The following is a 17,170-nucleotide window of genomic DNA, read 5'->3' as shown; positions in this document are numbered from 1 at the left end:
TCCTTGAATGTGGCCTCAGCACAAAAACGCTGAACTGCAATAAGACGTTGAAAAATAAACTTCTATGACGCGCACCTTCAGAGATGCTGTCATACAGCCTCCAGGGCGAGCACAGTGATGGGATGTTTCAGATACTATTGCACTAGAAGTGCCTTCATTCCATTCAGATATCAGGACACATTGGCCTGGAGATTTGCCTGAACTGACTAAGCAATCAGATTGCACTCCGTTCCAATTTGGGGCCAGTTCTCTACTGCAACGAATTCAAACGCTTCAGAACAGAACACGGACTCGCGTCACGTCGTGTTTCTGTGACTGTAAATCATGCACATGCTAAAGGTTTTCCTCATAACGCAGAGGCAACAGAGCGGTTTCTGCCGTAGGGGTTCTCTGTTCTGGCTGTTTCTGGCTCCCATCATCAGTGCTTCTTATCCGTATCCTAAATCTTCACAAAATCCTCGTGCAGTACATTACTGCGTCGCGTTCTCCCACGCCGAGTACACGCGGCACGTGACAACACTTCCGACCGCAGCCGTGTCCCTGCGCGCGGAGAGTCTCGCCCTGTCCTGATCCGCGTCGCCGAGTTTAAACGTTACCGGGCGCGCGTCTCCTTTAAGAGAGCACAGCGTCGCTGAATCCGCGAATGCATCTACGCACGCGACACATCGCTTAGGAAGCGCCCGCCAGCGTTCATGTCGCCCGGGATCCTCCTAACAAACACCGCCGATGGCCTTGGAATAAACATGGTTTGCTGACAGAGGTGCACGCTGGACAGTGGTCGAGACGCCCCTCCGCTACCGTCATGCACTGAGTGGGACCTGAGGTGAGACCACCGGCTCTCGTCCTGTCGTGGAGGAGACATTGTTCGCGGTACCAAGCGTGGAGCGCGACGGCGTCTCTCGAAAACGCCGCTTCCTCTGAAGTCGCTGCGTGCGATAAAAACGAAGCGGCTCGCGCGCGTGCTCGCGCATGCAGCGCCGGTGCTTTTGACTCCGTGACCCGCTTGGCGCGACCAACCCCGGCTTGGGAAGCAGCTTCAGAGCGCGTTCCGCCCGTGCAGCGTCTCGCAGCTTGTGCGTGCGGCGCGCGCACCTGGGGGCGTTGGGGCGCGCTGTGAAGGCGCCTGGCTGCTGATCCTGTCAGGGTTAGGGATGGGAAACCTGTTCTTGCTGGGGGTGATGGCGTCGAAGGCGCGGTGCAAGTTCCACGATCCGTGGTGTTATGCGTGAAATCGTGACGAGCGTACACGATCTAAACATCCGAGTTTCATTCAGAGAGGCTCGTTCGCGCTTCTCACACACTGGTCTCATTCATGAAAGCAGCAGGGCATCAAAGCCTCACTTGTTGGAAATGTGTATGGCGCCACCGGCTATGCAGACTGTACAACAACAACCAAAGCAGTTTGTTCTAAGCGTGCGTTATCATCATATGATCTGAATCGCTTTGAAACCTGTGCACTGGCCTTCATCGCGCTTACGCGACCGTGAGGGCAACGGGCTGCTGTCTCGTGTAGAGCACGTCGCTCTAGGTGCTCGCAGACAAGCAGCCGGTCTTCGGTGTCATTTTTAAAACGAATGTAGAGGCTGGCGAGCATGACGTCGGCCGGGATCACGTCGCATGTGACCCAAGCAGCTCCCTTCCATAATGAGCCAGTCTCGGGATGCACGTGTGCGTGTGCCTAAAACGGGCGCCCCGCGCTGTTTGTTGTGCATGTGCCTGCTTGATTCAAAGGCTGTGACTGCGACTTGATGCAGTAACGCCACAGTAGAAGTTGCGCGCTTGTTTTGATGCCTTAGTCATGACTGGCGACTCTATTGATCTCGAGATGGACACAGAAGGTGCATGGAGGGGTGGGGCTGTAGGATCTGATATCTGCGACGGGATTGGAGAGAAACACTGTATCCTTTAATCTGATTGGACAGATCTGTACTATTGTCTCGTGGTTCAGAGAAAAGGGTGTGTGTGTGCGCGCGCGATTGGTTTATATTGACTGTTTGATTAATCACAGTTTGAACATGTGCTCAGATTCTGTTCTTGCTTTCTTGCTGGTAGTATTTATTGTGTGTGTGTGTGTGTGTGTGTGTGTGTGTGTGTGTGTGTGTGTGAGAGAGAGAGAGAGAGAGAGAGATTTTTGCTGTGTGCAGGTTGTGGCAGAGCTGTGTTCCCCCCAAAAGGCCTGAGCTAATCTTAGAAAGTGTGTGTGCACCCAGCATCCCTTGGGTAGTTGCATGCCATGACTAGTTTCCTTTCTTTAGCTGGGTGCACACACCTTTCCAATGGAGGTAGGGTTCTAAATACACACACACACACACACACACACACTTTTCCAGTGGTGTTGGGGTTCTACACACACACACACACACACACACACGCGCGCGTGCACACACACACACCTTTGTAGTGGTGGTAGGGTTCTACACACACACACACACACCTTTCCAATGGTGGTAGGGTTCTACACACACCTTTCCAGTGGTGGTAGGGTTCTATACACACACACACGCGCGGGCGTGCACACACACACACCTTTGTAGTGGTGGTAGGGTTCTACACACCTTTCCAGTGGTGGTAGGGTTCTATACACACACACACACACTCTCACACACACTTTTCCAGTGGTGGTAGGGTTCTATACACACACACACACACACTTTTCCAGTGGTGGTAGGGTTCTATACACACACACACACACACACTTTTCCAGTGGTGGTAGGGTTCTATACACACACACACACACACTTTTCCAGTGGTGGTAGGGTTCTATACACACACACACACACACACACTTTTCCAGTGGTGGTAGGGTTCTATACACACACACACACACACTTTTCCAGTGGTGGTAGGGTTCTATACACACACACACACACACTTTTCCAGTGGTGGTAGGGTTCTATACACACACACACACACACACACTTTTCCAGTGGTGGTAGGGTTCTATACACACACACACACACACTTTTCCAGTGGTGGTAGGGTTCTATACACACACACACACACACTTTTCCAGTGGTGGTAGGGTTCTATACACACACACACACACACACTTTTCCAGTGGTGGTAGGGTTCTATACACACACACACACACACACTTTTCCAGTGGTGGTAGGGTTCTATACACACACACACACACACTTTTCCAGTGGTGGTAGGGTTCTATACACACACACACACACACACACACACTTTTCCAGTGGTGGTAGGGTTCTATACACACACACACACACACACACACACACACACTTTTCCAGTGGTGGTAGGGTTCTATACACACACACACACACACACACACACTTTTCCAGTGGTGGTAGGGTTCTATACACACACACACACACACACACACACACACACTTTTCCAGTGGTGGTAGGGTTCTATACACACACACACACACACACACACACACCTTTCCAGTGGTGGTAGGGTTCTATACACACACACACACCTTTCCAGTGGTGGTAGGGTTCTACACACACCTTTCCAGTGGTGGTAAGGTTCTACACACACCTTTCCAGTGGTGGTAGGGTTCTACACACACCTTTCCAGTGGTGGTAGGGTTCTACACACACCTTTCCAGTGGTGGTAGGGTTCTACACACACCTTTCCAGTGGTGGTAGGGTTCCACACACACACACACACACACACACACACACACACACCTGTTTGCATCATGTGGGTGTGTGTGAATCTGTCCAACACCTGTTTGTCTCTAAACTGGCTTGAACCGGCATCATAACTGGGAGCCGTTCTCTGTGAGTTGAAACGACATGGGAAATTGGGTTCTGTGGTTGTAATCACAGGAAAGCAGTCACACACACACACACACACACATTTCTGAAAAGACTCCAGCATGCAGTAGGAGTTTGTTATAGACAAACAGGCTGCTGTATTTCCCTCATGATAACATCCAGGCCTATTGCCGTGTCCACTGTTGGTCTCAGCACAGCCAGAGCACTTGGGAAGTAGTGTGGGCGCCTTCGATACTGGTCAGTGAGTGTGGTGATGCTGCACTCTGCAATCCTAATTAGAACCCCCTTTCCCTTTCTTGTCTCTTCTGCAACCCCCCTACACAGATTGCTTTAGCAATCTCTCCCACCTCCATCCCTGTTCCCTCCTTCCTGTTCTCGTACCTCTGGGCTTGAGCAGTCTGTCCTGCACTGTTGGCTCCACACAATTAACCAGTGGAGGAAGTTTCTTTTCTCAGGCATTTACTTCCTCCAGCTCACTTCAGTCTTTTTTTCCCCCCAGTTTTGTTTTCTTAACTCTGCTATGCGTGGGACCACATGCCTGTTGCACAATGCAGCATGTGCAGGGTTCTGTGGTGGGGTTTGGCCAAGGAGCTTCTGACAGTGAAAATACAGGAACGTGCAGAACATGTCTGAGCACCAACTTGATAGGCCTTTGTGTTCCCAATGCAGAGAGATGACAGTGTTTCATTCAGACTATCATGAATCCAATTACACTAATACAACAATTAACCAACGCTCACATACAGCACAAAAATTTGACTTGAATAGAATTTTGATTCGACGTTGTCCTATTGTGCGTTACTGCGCATGAAACCATCACTTGTATAGTACAGTAGTTTTGTAATTTTTATTGTTCTTATGTTAATTCAGCCACCACATTCAATCAACTCTGTGTGTGTGTGTGTGTGTGTGTGTGTGTGTGTGTGTGTGTGTGTGTGTGTATGTATGTATATATATATATATATATATATATATATATATATATATATATATATATATATATATATATATATATATATAAAAAATTTTTTTTGTATGTTTGTCACACTTAAATGTTTCAGATCATTAAACAATTTTAAATATTAAACAAAGATAACACAAGTAAACACAAAACGCACTTTTTAAATGAAGGTGAAAAAGTGATTGCCCCCTAAACCTAATAACTGGTTGGGACACCCTTAGCAGCAACAACTGCAATCAAGCATTTGTGATAACTGGCAATGAGTCTTTTACAGCACTGTGGAGGAATTTTGGCCCACTCATCTTTGCAGAATTGTTGTAATTCCGCCACATTGGAGGGTTTTCAAGCATAAACCGCCTTTTTAAGGTCATGCCACAGCATCTCAATTGGATGTGTGTGTGTGTGTGTGTGTGTGTGTGTGTGTGTGTGTGTGTGTGTGTGTGTGTGTGTGTGTGTGTGTGTGTGTGTGTGTGTGTGTTCCATGCATAATGAATACTTGGTACAACGGTAAACTACTCCGATCAGAATATCCGGTGAATTCCTACGTAGTCCGTTTGAATGATAAAGCAGGCTCTTCCTCACTTCCTGAAGGTCTTCCTCACTTGCTCTATGCTCAGTACAGAGGCCTGCTGGCCTGGTGAAGCCGGATGTGAGACTGCACAGCACAGAACTTCCTTCGCACCACTGGTGCTGACATCTCAATCTAATGACAGGTCATGTGACAGGTCACAGTTTCATTGTTACTTGGAAAATCGGAGCTTTCTTATGTTTACGATAGATTTACTCAGATCTGCTGAACTGGTACTGTAGGGAAAAGTGTTGGTCATAAAGGTCACTCTGTTCATTCTGTTACTGTTTCATTTCTTGCTGTTGTCTACACAGAGACCTGGCCGGGCAGACCCGTGTAGCATGGAGCCAGTATCTGGAAGGTTTGTCTTCCTTTTCACCATATAATGTGCAACAGGTCACTATTACAGGTTCCATATTGTACACTTTGTTTTGCATCATTCTGGCCATATTGGCCAGACCTTCAGTGTCTCGAATCGTGCACCAACGTCCTCGCTTTCGGCACATGGTCCACGCTCTTATCCAGAGCAACTCACAGATTATTCATGACCATTCGTGTTCCCTGTGAGTGAAACCTGTGACCTTTGTGTTTCTGGCATCTGCTCGTTCGGGCGAGTTCTAGAAGTAGGCGGGCCACTGCGTCTGACGAGCCTGAGTACCGAAATGAAGGTGAAATTGTAAGTGAGACAGCAAGATGTGTTCACACTAGTGTGTTGAAACTGTTTCCATCCACTGTTTCTTCCCCATGTTCACGCCAGACTCCAGTTTTGAAGTGCTGACATAACATAACATAGCTGTCCTGTGACACACGTGGTGCGCCGAGCACGGCTTTACACGCTTGTGTAAGACGGCAGTGATTGGCAGTCATGTGACTGCCCTTGTTCTGGCCTTGGCCTATGGTCACCCAACTCTGCTGACCTTTTGGTCCTGTTAATTTTCAGAGAGCATGTAAAGGAGACTGCCTGCATGGCACTGTAGAGGTCAGAGAGCACTGTGCAAACGCCCTAAAAGTCTTGCGGGTGCTTTCGGTCACTTTTAGTCATGTTGGCGTTTTAACTTTCTCCTTAAAGATCTGGTGCTACTCTGGGCAGTAGCAGCGGTGGTCTGTGCTCAACCTTCCCTGCGTTGGCAGAGTAAACACGGATGCACGTCCACACGTCTGTAAGACGCAGGCCCCTCACGACTGGGCTTGAACCCTCTTTGAGGTCACTCTTTGTTGTTTACCAGATGGTGGGGGTTTTTTTGGTGGGGGGCGGGGTTTGTTGTTGTCTTTCTTTCCCCACACTGTTTTTCATGTAAAGTGCCAGTGACATTATGCAGCTGCCTTGTTTTTCTCCAGCATGCAAACGTGTTCTTGTCCTTCAGTTGTAGGGTGATTCAGCTGTAGTCCGTGGATGAGAGGTTTACATTACTTCTGTGTTACATCTTGACCAATCCTAGTGTAGCAAGCTTCTTGCATTGGATATTTCCAGGAAGGGAAGTTCAGATGGGTGGGTGGTTTATTTCTTGTTTTTGAAGTCCCAGCTATATCGCGCTAAAGCTTAACTGTGGTAGTTTAGCCAGCTTCACTGTGCCTGTTTGAATTATATTCCCTCAGTTAACTTGGTCTTAAACTAGAAGCGCAGTCATTAATATTGTTCAGCTCTCTCTTGTATAGGGGTTATCATACAGCTCACGTGTGTGTGTGTGTGTGTGTGTTCACACACAGGGAAGGGCTGTGGTTGAGAGTGAGGTTTAGGGTTAGAAGGTAGGGTGCTCCATCATTCACTCACTCATGTTTGATGCCTGCCTATTAGCAATGGAAAAATATCCCAGAATTCCCTGTGGTTGGCAGAAGGATAATGAGTCACACGTGCTTTCACACCACAGGATCTCTGCACCTCTCTCTCTGTCTCTCTCACTCACACACTCACACACACACGTCCATAATGAATAATGGACATTCGTTAATATTAATAGGTAGGGGGGTCTCTTAAGTTTTAAAGGCCATTATTGGAGAATGTGCTAAAGCTCTGTTTATATATATATATATATATATATATATATATATATATATATATATATATATATATATATACACACACACACGTGTGTTCTTGCACACACTCACCATGCTCAGCTCCATCTGTTTTCAAAGCCCATCTCAGCTTGCCACCTTTATGTGAGACTGGTAAGAGAGAGCCAATACAGGACACGGGCATTGGGGAATGAACATGCGTGTGTGTGTGTTTCACATTTGAGTTGCAGATCTAGCAAGTGCAGCGTAGGGTTTGCGTTCCCGCGTAGTCGCTCCATGAGAAACACTGATCTTTAACATGTTAAATGTACCTCAACAGCCCACATGATTATGGTTTTAAGTCATTTTCAGTGACTATTTTGTCCTTCGCCTCTCCCAGTCTGACAATAGTAATCGGGTATACTACCACTAAATGGTAGCGTTTCAGTTGCTCTACACCCGTTACATCCAAGCAATGGTGAGCAGCCATCTGCATGTGAAGATCATTGTGACCCAACAGTTTACGCCTCCTTATCACAAATGTTGACCGTAGACTGCTCGGGGGGTACAGGGAAAAAGGACAGATTTAGCCTGGAGTGCTCGCCGTGATTCCAGGGTTTGTACTGGAGAGCAGTTTTCCTGATTTTTCTACGTGTGCGCGACATTTCATGCCTATATAAAGCAGAAATGATTCAGGCAGGTTGATTGGTTCTCATCATTCATGGAGCATAGTTGTATGCTGACTCATGGTTTGTGTCACTATTTTCTCTGCAACTAAAAGACGAGCTTTCTCTGAAAACGCCGCTCCCGAGTCAGTGCGGCTCTGGAACCATCCCTCTCTCTCCGGAGTAGCAAACGGAAACCGCGTTGGAAAATGGCGTGTGTGATTTAAAATCTCACCAACACAAAGGTGTGGAATGTCTCTGAAGGGAAGTCTGCGTATTTAACCTGCTTTTGACTCTCACTTGGCTGTTTACTCCGCCTTCCCCCCGGAGGGTGACCGTGAATATTTGAATGTTTGAATTTGACAACCCTCTTGGACCTACGGCCCACGCGATGTCCTTAAGGGATTTGGAGTTGCCGTGTTCCTAAATTGGATGAGGAGAGTTTGGGAGTCATTGGCTCTGCGGGAGGTGAGCGGGTCCTGCGTTTAGACGCCGCCTGTGATGACATGACGAACGGCCTCACCGGAAGATGAAGACAAAGCCAGACGAAAGAGAGACACCATGAACGAGAGAATGATGAGTAGAGGAGAGAGGGAGGTGATGAGGAGAAAAGACTGACACCGGCAGGTGGTAATGGAATGTGTTGTTTTGCTTGACACCACACCACCACAAAGGAGGTGTAACTGTGAGGCCTGGCATCGGTAGAGTCTAGTGAAGCCTGAGAGAGAGAGAGAGAGAGAGAGAGAATGAATGAGTCTCACTCAGGAGAGAAAACCTTGGCAGCTTCTCCACACCTCCACTGCCCAGTGCGCTCGTCTCTCTGACTGTCACTCAGAGACGTCAGACAGGCTTGTGTTGGTATTTGCTCACGAACAGCAGAACACGGAGCCTCTCCGAGTGCGGAGAAGAACGCCACGCATGGCTAACGCAACCACTGTGGGTTATGCTTGAGGTCTGCCTCCTTCTATAAGGAAGGCACTGGGGCTCTCTCTCTTTGTCTGGATGTAAATTGTGAACTGTCTATTATGTATTGTATATCTCTCCCTGGTACTGACACACAGTTTGTTATTCATATACAAATACAGAAGTCCACGCACACACACAAGCCCCTCGAGTAACAGTAAGCCACTGTCCTCTCGGTCCCAGGCACACGTTCGCTGGGAACACAGTCCGTTGCTTTCTTTTTCCCTCTCTTATATACATTTTCTTATTTTGTATTCTCTCTCTCTCTCTCTCTCTCTCTCTCTCTCTCTCTCTCTTGCTTTCTCATTTGTTCTCATTTGCTCACAGTGAAAGCTGACCAATGGTCTTCTTCCTCCCTCTCAAGCCCCACCCCCAACTCAGCGACCCCTCCTCCCACAAACTCATCTTCTCTTTCTCCCCTTTCTCCGTTCCCACGGTTCCCGTTGTATGCGTGCGCCCGGATGTCTGACCCGCTGGTGCTGCGCGTGGCGTTCAGCGCTCTGCCAGGGTGTTGGCATGGCCCAGGGATGAACGACGAGGGGCCGTCCAGCAGCCCGGAGCTGTCCTCCTGCCCGCTGCCCGACTGGAGGGAGTTCTGCGAGCTCCACGCGCGGGCCTCCGCCGCTGACTTCGCCCACAAGTTCCGACGCTTCGTCAGCGAGAACCCCTGCTACGACTCACCCGGCGCCGACGCCAGCTTCTCACAGCACTTCACCAGCCACTTCCTGGACTGCTTCTCCGCCACCCTCAGCCAGGCGCGGGACTCGGGCTCGCCCGGGGCGGCATCCTCCGGCCCCAAGTACAGCATCGTGCCCTTCGTGGGCATCCAGGGTTGCCCGCTGCCCTACGGCCACGAGCTGTGCCAGCGCCGCAAGGACACATGCGCCTCCAGCGAATCGCTGGACAGCATGGACAGTGGAGGGGGAGGGGCCTCCGGGAGCACCGTCCCCCGGGGCCGGCGGGCGCCCGCCCACAAGGTGCCGGCGCTGGGCCAGTCGCGGAGCTCGGAGGACGTGTCCCTGGGGCGGCCCAAGGCCCGCTTCAAGAAGGGCTTCTCCCTGCGCAACATGAGCCTGTGCGTGGTGGACGGCGTGAGGGAGATCTGGCACCGCCGAGCCTCCCCGGAGCCCGACGCCGGAGGAGGCAGGAAGGGCGGCACGCCCGAGCCCGGCGGGCACGAGCGCTGGAGCCAGAAGCTGCGGTTGGCACGCGGCTCGCAGGGCCAGCGCACCGAGCTGCTGGAGGTCCAGAGGGAGGGCACGCTGCGCTACATGGTGGCTGACGACAGCAACTGCGTGGGGGCCGCACAGTGGCAGAAGTGCCGTCTCCTGCTCCGGAAGTCCCGGGCGAGCGCGGAGGGTGGGGAACGGTTCCTGCTGGAGTTCTATGTGCCACCCAAGGTAGGAGGCCAACACACCCGCAGTTCAGTGCAGAGGTCATACAGGTCGTATAGGTCGTACAGGTCACTACATGCACACTGAAACGTGCAAATGCACCATTTCTGCTTACTACACAATGTATAAGATACGTACGTGCACGCAGGCAATGACCTGACTGTAAACTCTGCAGTAATTTGAGTACTGCATTGCTGGGAGAGTGTGCGTGTGTGTGAGTGTTCTGTGAGTGTTCTTGTGTCTGTGAGTGTTCTGACCCAAGGAGAGTGGAACCCTGGTCTTCTTGCCTGGCTTGTGTCTGTGAGTGGGTGTTTGTGTGTTCTGAGCCGAGGAGAGTGGAACCCTGGTCTTCTTGCCTGGCTTGTGTCTGTGAGTGGGTGTTTGTGTGTTCTGACCCGAGGAGAGTGGAACCCTGGTCTTCTTGCCTGGCTTGTGTCTGTGAGTGGGTGTTTGTGTGTTCTGACCCGAGGAGAATGGAACCCTGGTCTTCTTGCCTGGCTTGTGTCTGGGGTGATGTTCAGATGTCCCTGGTTTGTGTAGCTCAAGTCTGTTGTCTTAACATTAACGTTAGATTAGCTTCCGTTAATTATATGAGATGTTGCAGACTGTGCTAGTCTGAGCTGTTTATAGGTCACATCCTGCTAATGGGTCCCAACCATATTGTCGCTTCTGTGCCAGTCGGTGCTAAATTAGTTTAGCATATTTTAAAAAGCCAAATATAAGTTTGTGTTTTAGAGCCCTGATATAACGTTTTAACAACACATATGGAGTTGGGAGAGGTATGGATCTTGGGATACTTAGGAAGCTGTTCCCTTGGGAATGACAGATAACAACTTCCTTTTCCTGACCAAATGACCAGCAGTTAAAAATGGCACAACAGCCAAGCAGTGCACGTCTCACTTGCCAAGTGGACATCGAGGCACGAGGCACGTCTCGCTGGCCGAGTGGACATCGAGGCACGAGGCACGTCTCGCTGGCCGAGTGGACATCGAGGCACGAGGCACGTCTCGCTGGCCGAGTGGACATCGAGGCACGAGGCACGTCTCGCTGGCCGAGTGGACATTGCTACACGGGGCATGTCTCCAGGTTGTGAACCTTGGAGTCTTTAATACCAGTACTACCCCCTAGCAAACCCTCCTCTAGGAAGCGTAGCGCATGCACGATGTTCAATTGTCAATTGCAATTGTATTCAAGCTAGATAAATGTGACTAATCGCAGGAGTGTGTGTTTGACTCATAAATTGTGTGTTTGGCTGGAGTCAGTACACTATCAGTTTCATTATAGCCTGTCCACACACAACAGTTCACTTCCAACCGTAGTCCAACACGGATGATCCGAGTCACCGAGGTCCTCAGTAGCCAGGACGGGAATCTTTCGACGTGTGCAGCAGTAATGATTAGGCCTAACCGCCTCGGTTTCTCAGCTCACATCCTTACATATGGTTTCAAATCCTTGGTTTTTTGGGATTTCAGTTCCATTGTCCCCTTTACTGGCCAGTGTATGTGAGCTCTCCATGCACATGTCCTGCCTCGTCTCTCCAGCATGACCACTTCACTTCTCTGTGTGTGTTCATCCTTTCAGTCCTATAACTGAAACCTTGTAAACCTTGTAAGTAAATAATTTATGAAACCAGAGAGGACCAAATCTAGAAGGTCTGCCCAGAGGGTAAAATTAGACATATTTGCAATCAATGCAGTGGGCTAGATGTCATATGTTCTGCAGGAAACACGCGCACACACACACACACACACACACACACACACACTAAACACACCCTTATACACAATAAAGTACTGCCTCGCCCAATCCATATGGCAGCACGCACAATGTGTAGGACAGTCTGATGGCTATTCTTAATTATTTTCCCCCTGTTCTTCTTTCTAGTCCTCCAAGCCCAAGGTGAGTGTGCCCCTATCGGCCATTGTGGAGGTCAGGACCACCATGCCCCTGGAGATGCCTGACAAAGACAACACCTTTGTGCTGAAGGTAGAGAAACCTTAAATACGCGCATGGACACGCTATGTACCGTGTGTTAAATGCACTGCCCTCAACCTTTCCCTTCCATTTCTAGTTCCTTTTTGGGGTGAATGTGTCCTGGTTGTGTGTATTTTTTACATGGTTTATATCCAGTGGTTGTAGTGAGAAGCCAGTAAGAAATAAACTGTGTTTGTACCCTCTTCCTTTAAATGGCTGCAGTAGTTAGATGTCTGTAAAATGGAACTGAGCGTTAACTACGTGATAAGACACCTCGTATGCCCTTTAAAGTCTCTAATTTTGCATTTCACATTAACAGTATTGCATTCATTACATTCACTAGTAACATTACTGTCCAGTTCTGACATCGTTTCTGGAGGGACTCTTTCATGCACAGTACGTCTCTGTGCCTGAAGAGTCCAGCATGGGATTGTTTACTCTGTGTGGTTAAGCTGGCACTACGCAGCATGTCAAGGGGGTGCGGCCGAGCGAGGCACCCATGCACAACTCTGCCTTTGTGCCGTTTCCCGTCGCAGGTGGGCAATGGCAGCGAATACATCCTGGAGACCATCGACTCCCTCCAGAAGAACTCCTGGGTCTCCGACATCCAGGACTGTATAGACCCCGGGTAAATATCTGCGTTCGAGTGTAACCAGGGAAGGAAGAATGAATGCAGACCCCTAGATCACATACCGTCCGTCAATCGTGACGGCCCAGCATCGGGTGGTGGGAGGGGCTCGCAGGGACGCATGATGGTATTGGGTCTCCCCCTGCTGTAAAGGTGGCCGTGATTTGCAGCTTCTGTTTGCATTTATTTCACACATCCAATGCTGCTCTCTGACTTGGAGAGGTGCCGGTTATGTGTTGCAGGGACAGTGGAGATGACATCGAGCTAGCATCGTGCTTTCATGGCCAGCCATCCAAAGAGTTCTCCCTGGTGGCATCCTGTAGCTGTGAGCTCCTGTCTGATGGTGGGCTGTCTGGCTCTCTGACCCAGTTCAGAACCACAGATCAGAACCAGGAGCAGGTCATGAAGGCCACCCACTTGGCTGGTGGACGCAAAACCAACAGATCTTTCTGAACATTCAGCAAGCTGTTGTGGAAATGAGGCCAGGGCTGAAATCAGTAGACCAGTGTTCTGGAGCAAACTCCAGTCCTGGAGGGAGAGGTTTCCTCACACCTGCTGAACCCTTCAAGGACCGGAGTTGGGCTCAGGGTAGTTACTCCGGCTCGTGATTGTTTGTGTTTGTTTGTTTGTTTCTTTGTTTTTTCTCTTAGGTGTACACCGAGCAGCTGACAGGTCGTGTGCCACCACTGGAGATCCCTGCAGTGCCCCCTCTGTCCGCTGCCGGGAACTACCGCTCACACAGCACCCCTCTCACGTGCCCTTAGAGCGCTTCCTTCAGTCTCCAGAGGCACAGAGTGCTAGCCCACCACCAGGTACACACACACACACACACACACACACACACACACACACTTACACACACACACACACACACACACACACACACTTACACACACACACACTTACACACATACACACACACACACACACACACACACACACTTACACACATACACACACACACACACACACACACACACACTTACACATACACACACACACACACACATTTACACACACACACATACACACACTTACACATACACACTTACACACACTTACACATACACACACACACACACACACACTTACACACACACACACACACACTTACACACACACACTTACACACACACACTTACACACACACACATACACACACTTACACATACACACACTTACACACACACACACTTACACACACACTTACACACACACACACACACTTACACACACACACACACTTACACATACACACACACACACACACTTACACACACACACACACACATACACACTTACACACACACACACTTACACATACACACACTTACACATACACACACACACACACACACTTACACACACACACACTTACACATACACACACTTACACATACACACACACACACACACACACACACTTACACACACACACTTACACACACACACACTTACACACACACACACGCACGCACGCACACACACACACATACAAACACACGCGCACACACACACACACACACACACACACACACTGAATCTGAACTGAAGTCAAATGCAAACACAGACATTTTAGCAGTTGGTTACAATTCTAACAGAATGTCCAAACTCACTCTGTTCAAGTATAAAAGGAAAGGAAAATTGGCTCTGGTGCCCGTCTTGTTCCACCGTAGCTGTCAATTCCTTGTCATTCCTCAAGTCACTACACTTCTCACAATCTTCCACGTCTCGTTCCACGTTCAGGTGGTCCAGGTGAACCCCTGGTGGAGGCGGAGGGAGATGGCAGCTTGGTGGGTTACCCATGGTTCCACGGGACCCTGTCGCGCGTGCGAGCGGCCCAGCTGGTGCTGACAGGCAGCGCTCGGAGCCATGGCTTGTTCGTGATTCGCCAGAGCGAAACGCGGCCGGGGGAGTACGTGCTCACCTTTAACTTTCAGGGCAAAGCCAAGGTGAGCCAGTCTCTCACAGAACGAAACAGCACACCAAAAACAAACCCATTTTAAAACAGACCTCTAACCAGGATGTCCTCATTAATGACGTCATTTGGGTGAGTTTGAAGGTGCAGCTGGATGAAGAGTCTGCGACGCGTTGAAGCGTTCCTGACACGGTGTTTTGTAGATAAAGGGGTGGGTTCATGCCTTCTGCCATGTGCTCAGTCAGTTCCGTCCATCCATCAGTCGTGGAATTCCGGATGGTTCCATCATAGTGCTGCTCTGTCTCACCTGCTCTCTATCCCTCTCTCCCTCTCCAACACTCATCACTCTCGTTCTGAATGTTAACCCATCTGTCCTGTCGTGGTGGAGTGCTCCCATCTGACTTCTGTGGCCAGCAGTCGTACAACTGCTTTATCAGCTGGAAAGACCTGTACGTGTGTGTGTGTGTGTGTGTGTGTGTGTGTGTGTGTGTGTGTGTGTGTGTGTGTGTGTGTGTGTGGAGTGGATCTATGTGCAGTGCTGCCTCACCGAGGTCTTTTGTGGTCTGAGTTTTTGCTTATAAATAAATGACGTTGACACTTGACGGCAAAGATACAGCTGTACAGGGCCAGTGTGATCTTACACACCAAACACCTTCCACACGTGATGACTTGCCAGGATATTCTATAATGACGTTGGTGCTAAGCACCAGGTCGAAATGAGCAGTTTCTCCAGTGCAATCTCTAACCTCCTTAGCACACAGCAACAAAACTGGGTTCAGAGTTGCATAGCAAGGAGGAATTGAATCTTCAGGTTTAGTCTTGTAGTAAAACCTTCTATTCTCCAACGAATCTCTGCGTAGCACAGAAACTGGAGTTATTGTCAGCCATCGTGTTTGTCTTGTTGTTTTGCAATCTTGTTTCTTTTCTGGTTTGACTTCCCCTGTGATGTACTGGAAATGAGGTGCACAGCGGGGGTGGAGCCGTCCATGGTTCCGCACCTCCATGCAGGTGACTGACGGAGAAACGGTGCTAACGCTGTTCTTCCCTTGGTGTCCCCGGCAGCACCTGCGCCTGTCCGTGAACGATAGTGGTCAGTGCCACGTGCACCACCTCTGGTTCCGCACTGTGTGCGACATGCTGCGACATTTCCACGCCCACCCCATCCCGCTGGAGTCCGGCGGCTCCACAGACATCACGCTGCGCTCATATGTTCAGGTGCAGCGCAGTCCAACAGGTACTGCACGCATGAACACACACACACACACACACACACACACACACACACACACAGAGGACCATCTCAGATGTAACCGAACATTAATATATTAGTTACAAGCCCAGATATACAAAATACTTATTATTCACTCACGCTCTCTCCTTTAGTTTCTCTCTCACACACACTATTCTGCACTTTCACGTTCAGATCTGTTCATCCATTCCTAAGCTTAGCTACCTACTCACGCTGTAGTTCGGTCTGTAGGGAGAGTATGTCCATCTGCTCAGCCCTTGCGCTCTGGGCCACGTTCCCTTCCGCTGTGTTCTGCTCCCTGAGGGGAGGGGAGGGGAGGAGAGGAGAGGAGAGGAGAGAGGGGTCGTGTGCTGTTGAGTGAGCAAGCCAGGAACGGAAACCCAATGAACCTGGGAAACACAGCCCTGCCCCCCCACTGTGTGTGTCTCTCTCTCTCCCCCATACCAGGAGGCCACAGCAGATGAATGTGCTCCTTTGGGATGAAGGGGTAGTTTCCCTCTTGTTCGGCCCCCCCCCCATGCCCCCACCCCATGCCCCCTCGCCCTTCATGGCCTCAGAGGCAGCACAGAGTACCTCTGTTCTCGCGAGCGCGCACTCACACACACACGCCTGGGTTTGGAGGCGTGTGCTGATGCTATTTGTGAAAGCCCCACACTGCACTGATGAGTTAGCAGTATTAAAACTAGCCAGTGTCAGTTTAATAGTGTTCACATACACACACCAGCAGTACTCTGGAACAGCTCTATGCAACCGCCATTAAAAAAAAACAACAACAACAACATTGATTAATTCTGTCATTTTGAGTCAGAAATCACTGTGCAACTTGATTGTAGTGCCGTGATTCGTTGAGTCTCCGCTAAGGTCCGTGTGTCCACCTCTCTGCAGACGTTCTCCTAGCTCCAGCTCCTCTGCAGGAGTCCAGCTGCCGGGCTGAAGCAGCCCAGCCGGGCCACCACGTCCCCGGGGTCCCTCCGCCTCCGCCGGCCCCTCCGGCCGATGTGGCGCTCCCCTCCAGCTCCTCTTCCTCGCCCACAGGCCCGCCCCTCTCCTCTGCCGGGGGCGTGGCCGGGGGCCTGCAGAGCAGGAGCAACAGCTCCGAGCGGCT

General features: G+C 50.2%; 1 protein-coding gene across 2 annotated transcripts in view; it reads left to right on the top strand.

Moving 5' to 3' along the window:
- The first annotated feature begins 595 nt into the window (after window positions 1–595).
- The window catches only part of sh2b2 (SH2B adaptor protein 2), an 18,602-nt gene continuing 2,027 nt past the window's right edge, over window positions 596–17,170 (top strand). Inside the window, exons 1-9 of one of the 2 annotated variants that reach the window (XM_035528503.2) lie at window positions 596–823; window positions 9,399–10,302; window positions 12,181–12,282; window positions 12,807–12,898; window positions 13,141–13,241; window positions 13,549–13,710; window positions 14,645–14,850; window positions 15,879–16,050; window positions 16,951–17,170. The exon at window positions 16,951–17,170 is cut by the window's right edge and continues 2,027 nt beyond it. In XM_035528503.2, coding sequence (XP_035384396.1) covers window positions 9,430–10,302; window positions 12,181–12,282; window positions 12,807–12,898; window positions 13,141–13,241; window positions 13,549–13,710; window positions 14,645–14,850; window positions 15,879–16,050; window positions 16,951–17,170 — 1,928 coding nt within the window. In that variant the 5' untranslated portion in view covers window positions 596–823; window positions 9,399–9,429. The other variant, XM_081723416.1, reaches the window with a different exon arrangement.

Source organism: Electrophorus electricus, chromosome 11, assembly GCF_041902795.1.
Source record: "Electrophorus electricus isolate QZ-2024a chromosome 11, ASM4190279v1, whole genome shotgun sequence".
NCBI lineage: Eukaryota > Metazoa > Chordata > Actinopteri > Gymnotiformes > Gymnotidae > Electrophorus > Electrophorus electricus.
The sequence above is the reverse complement of the archived record's forward strand: the minus strand, read 5'-3'. Positions and strand labels throughout refer to the sequence as shown.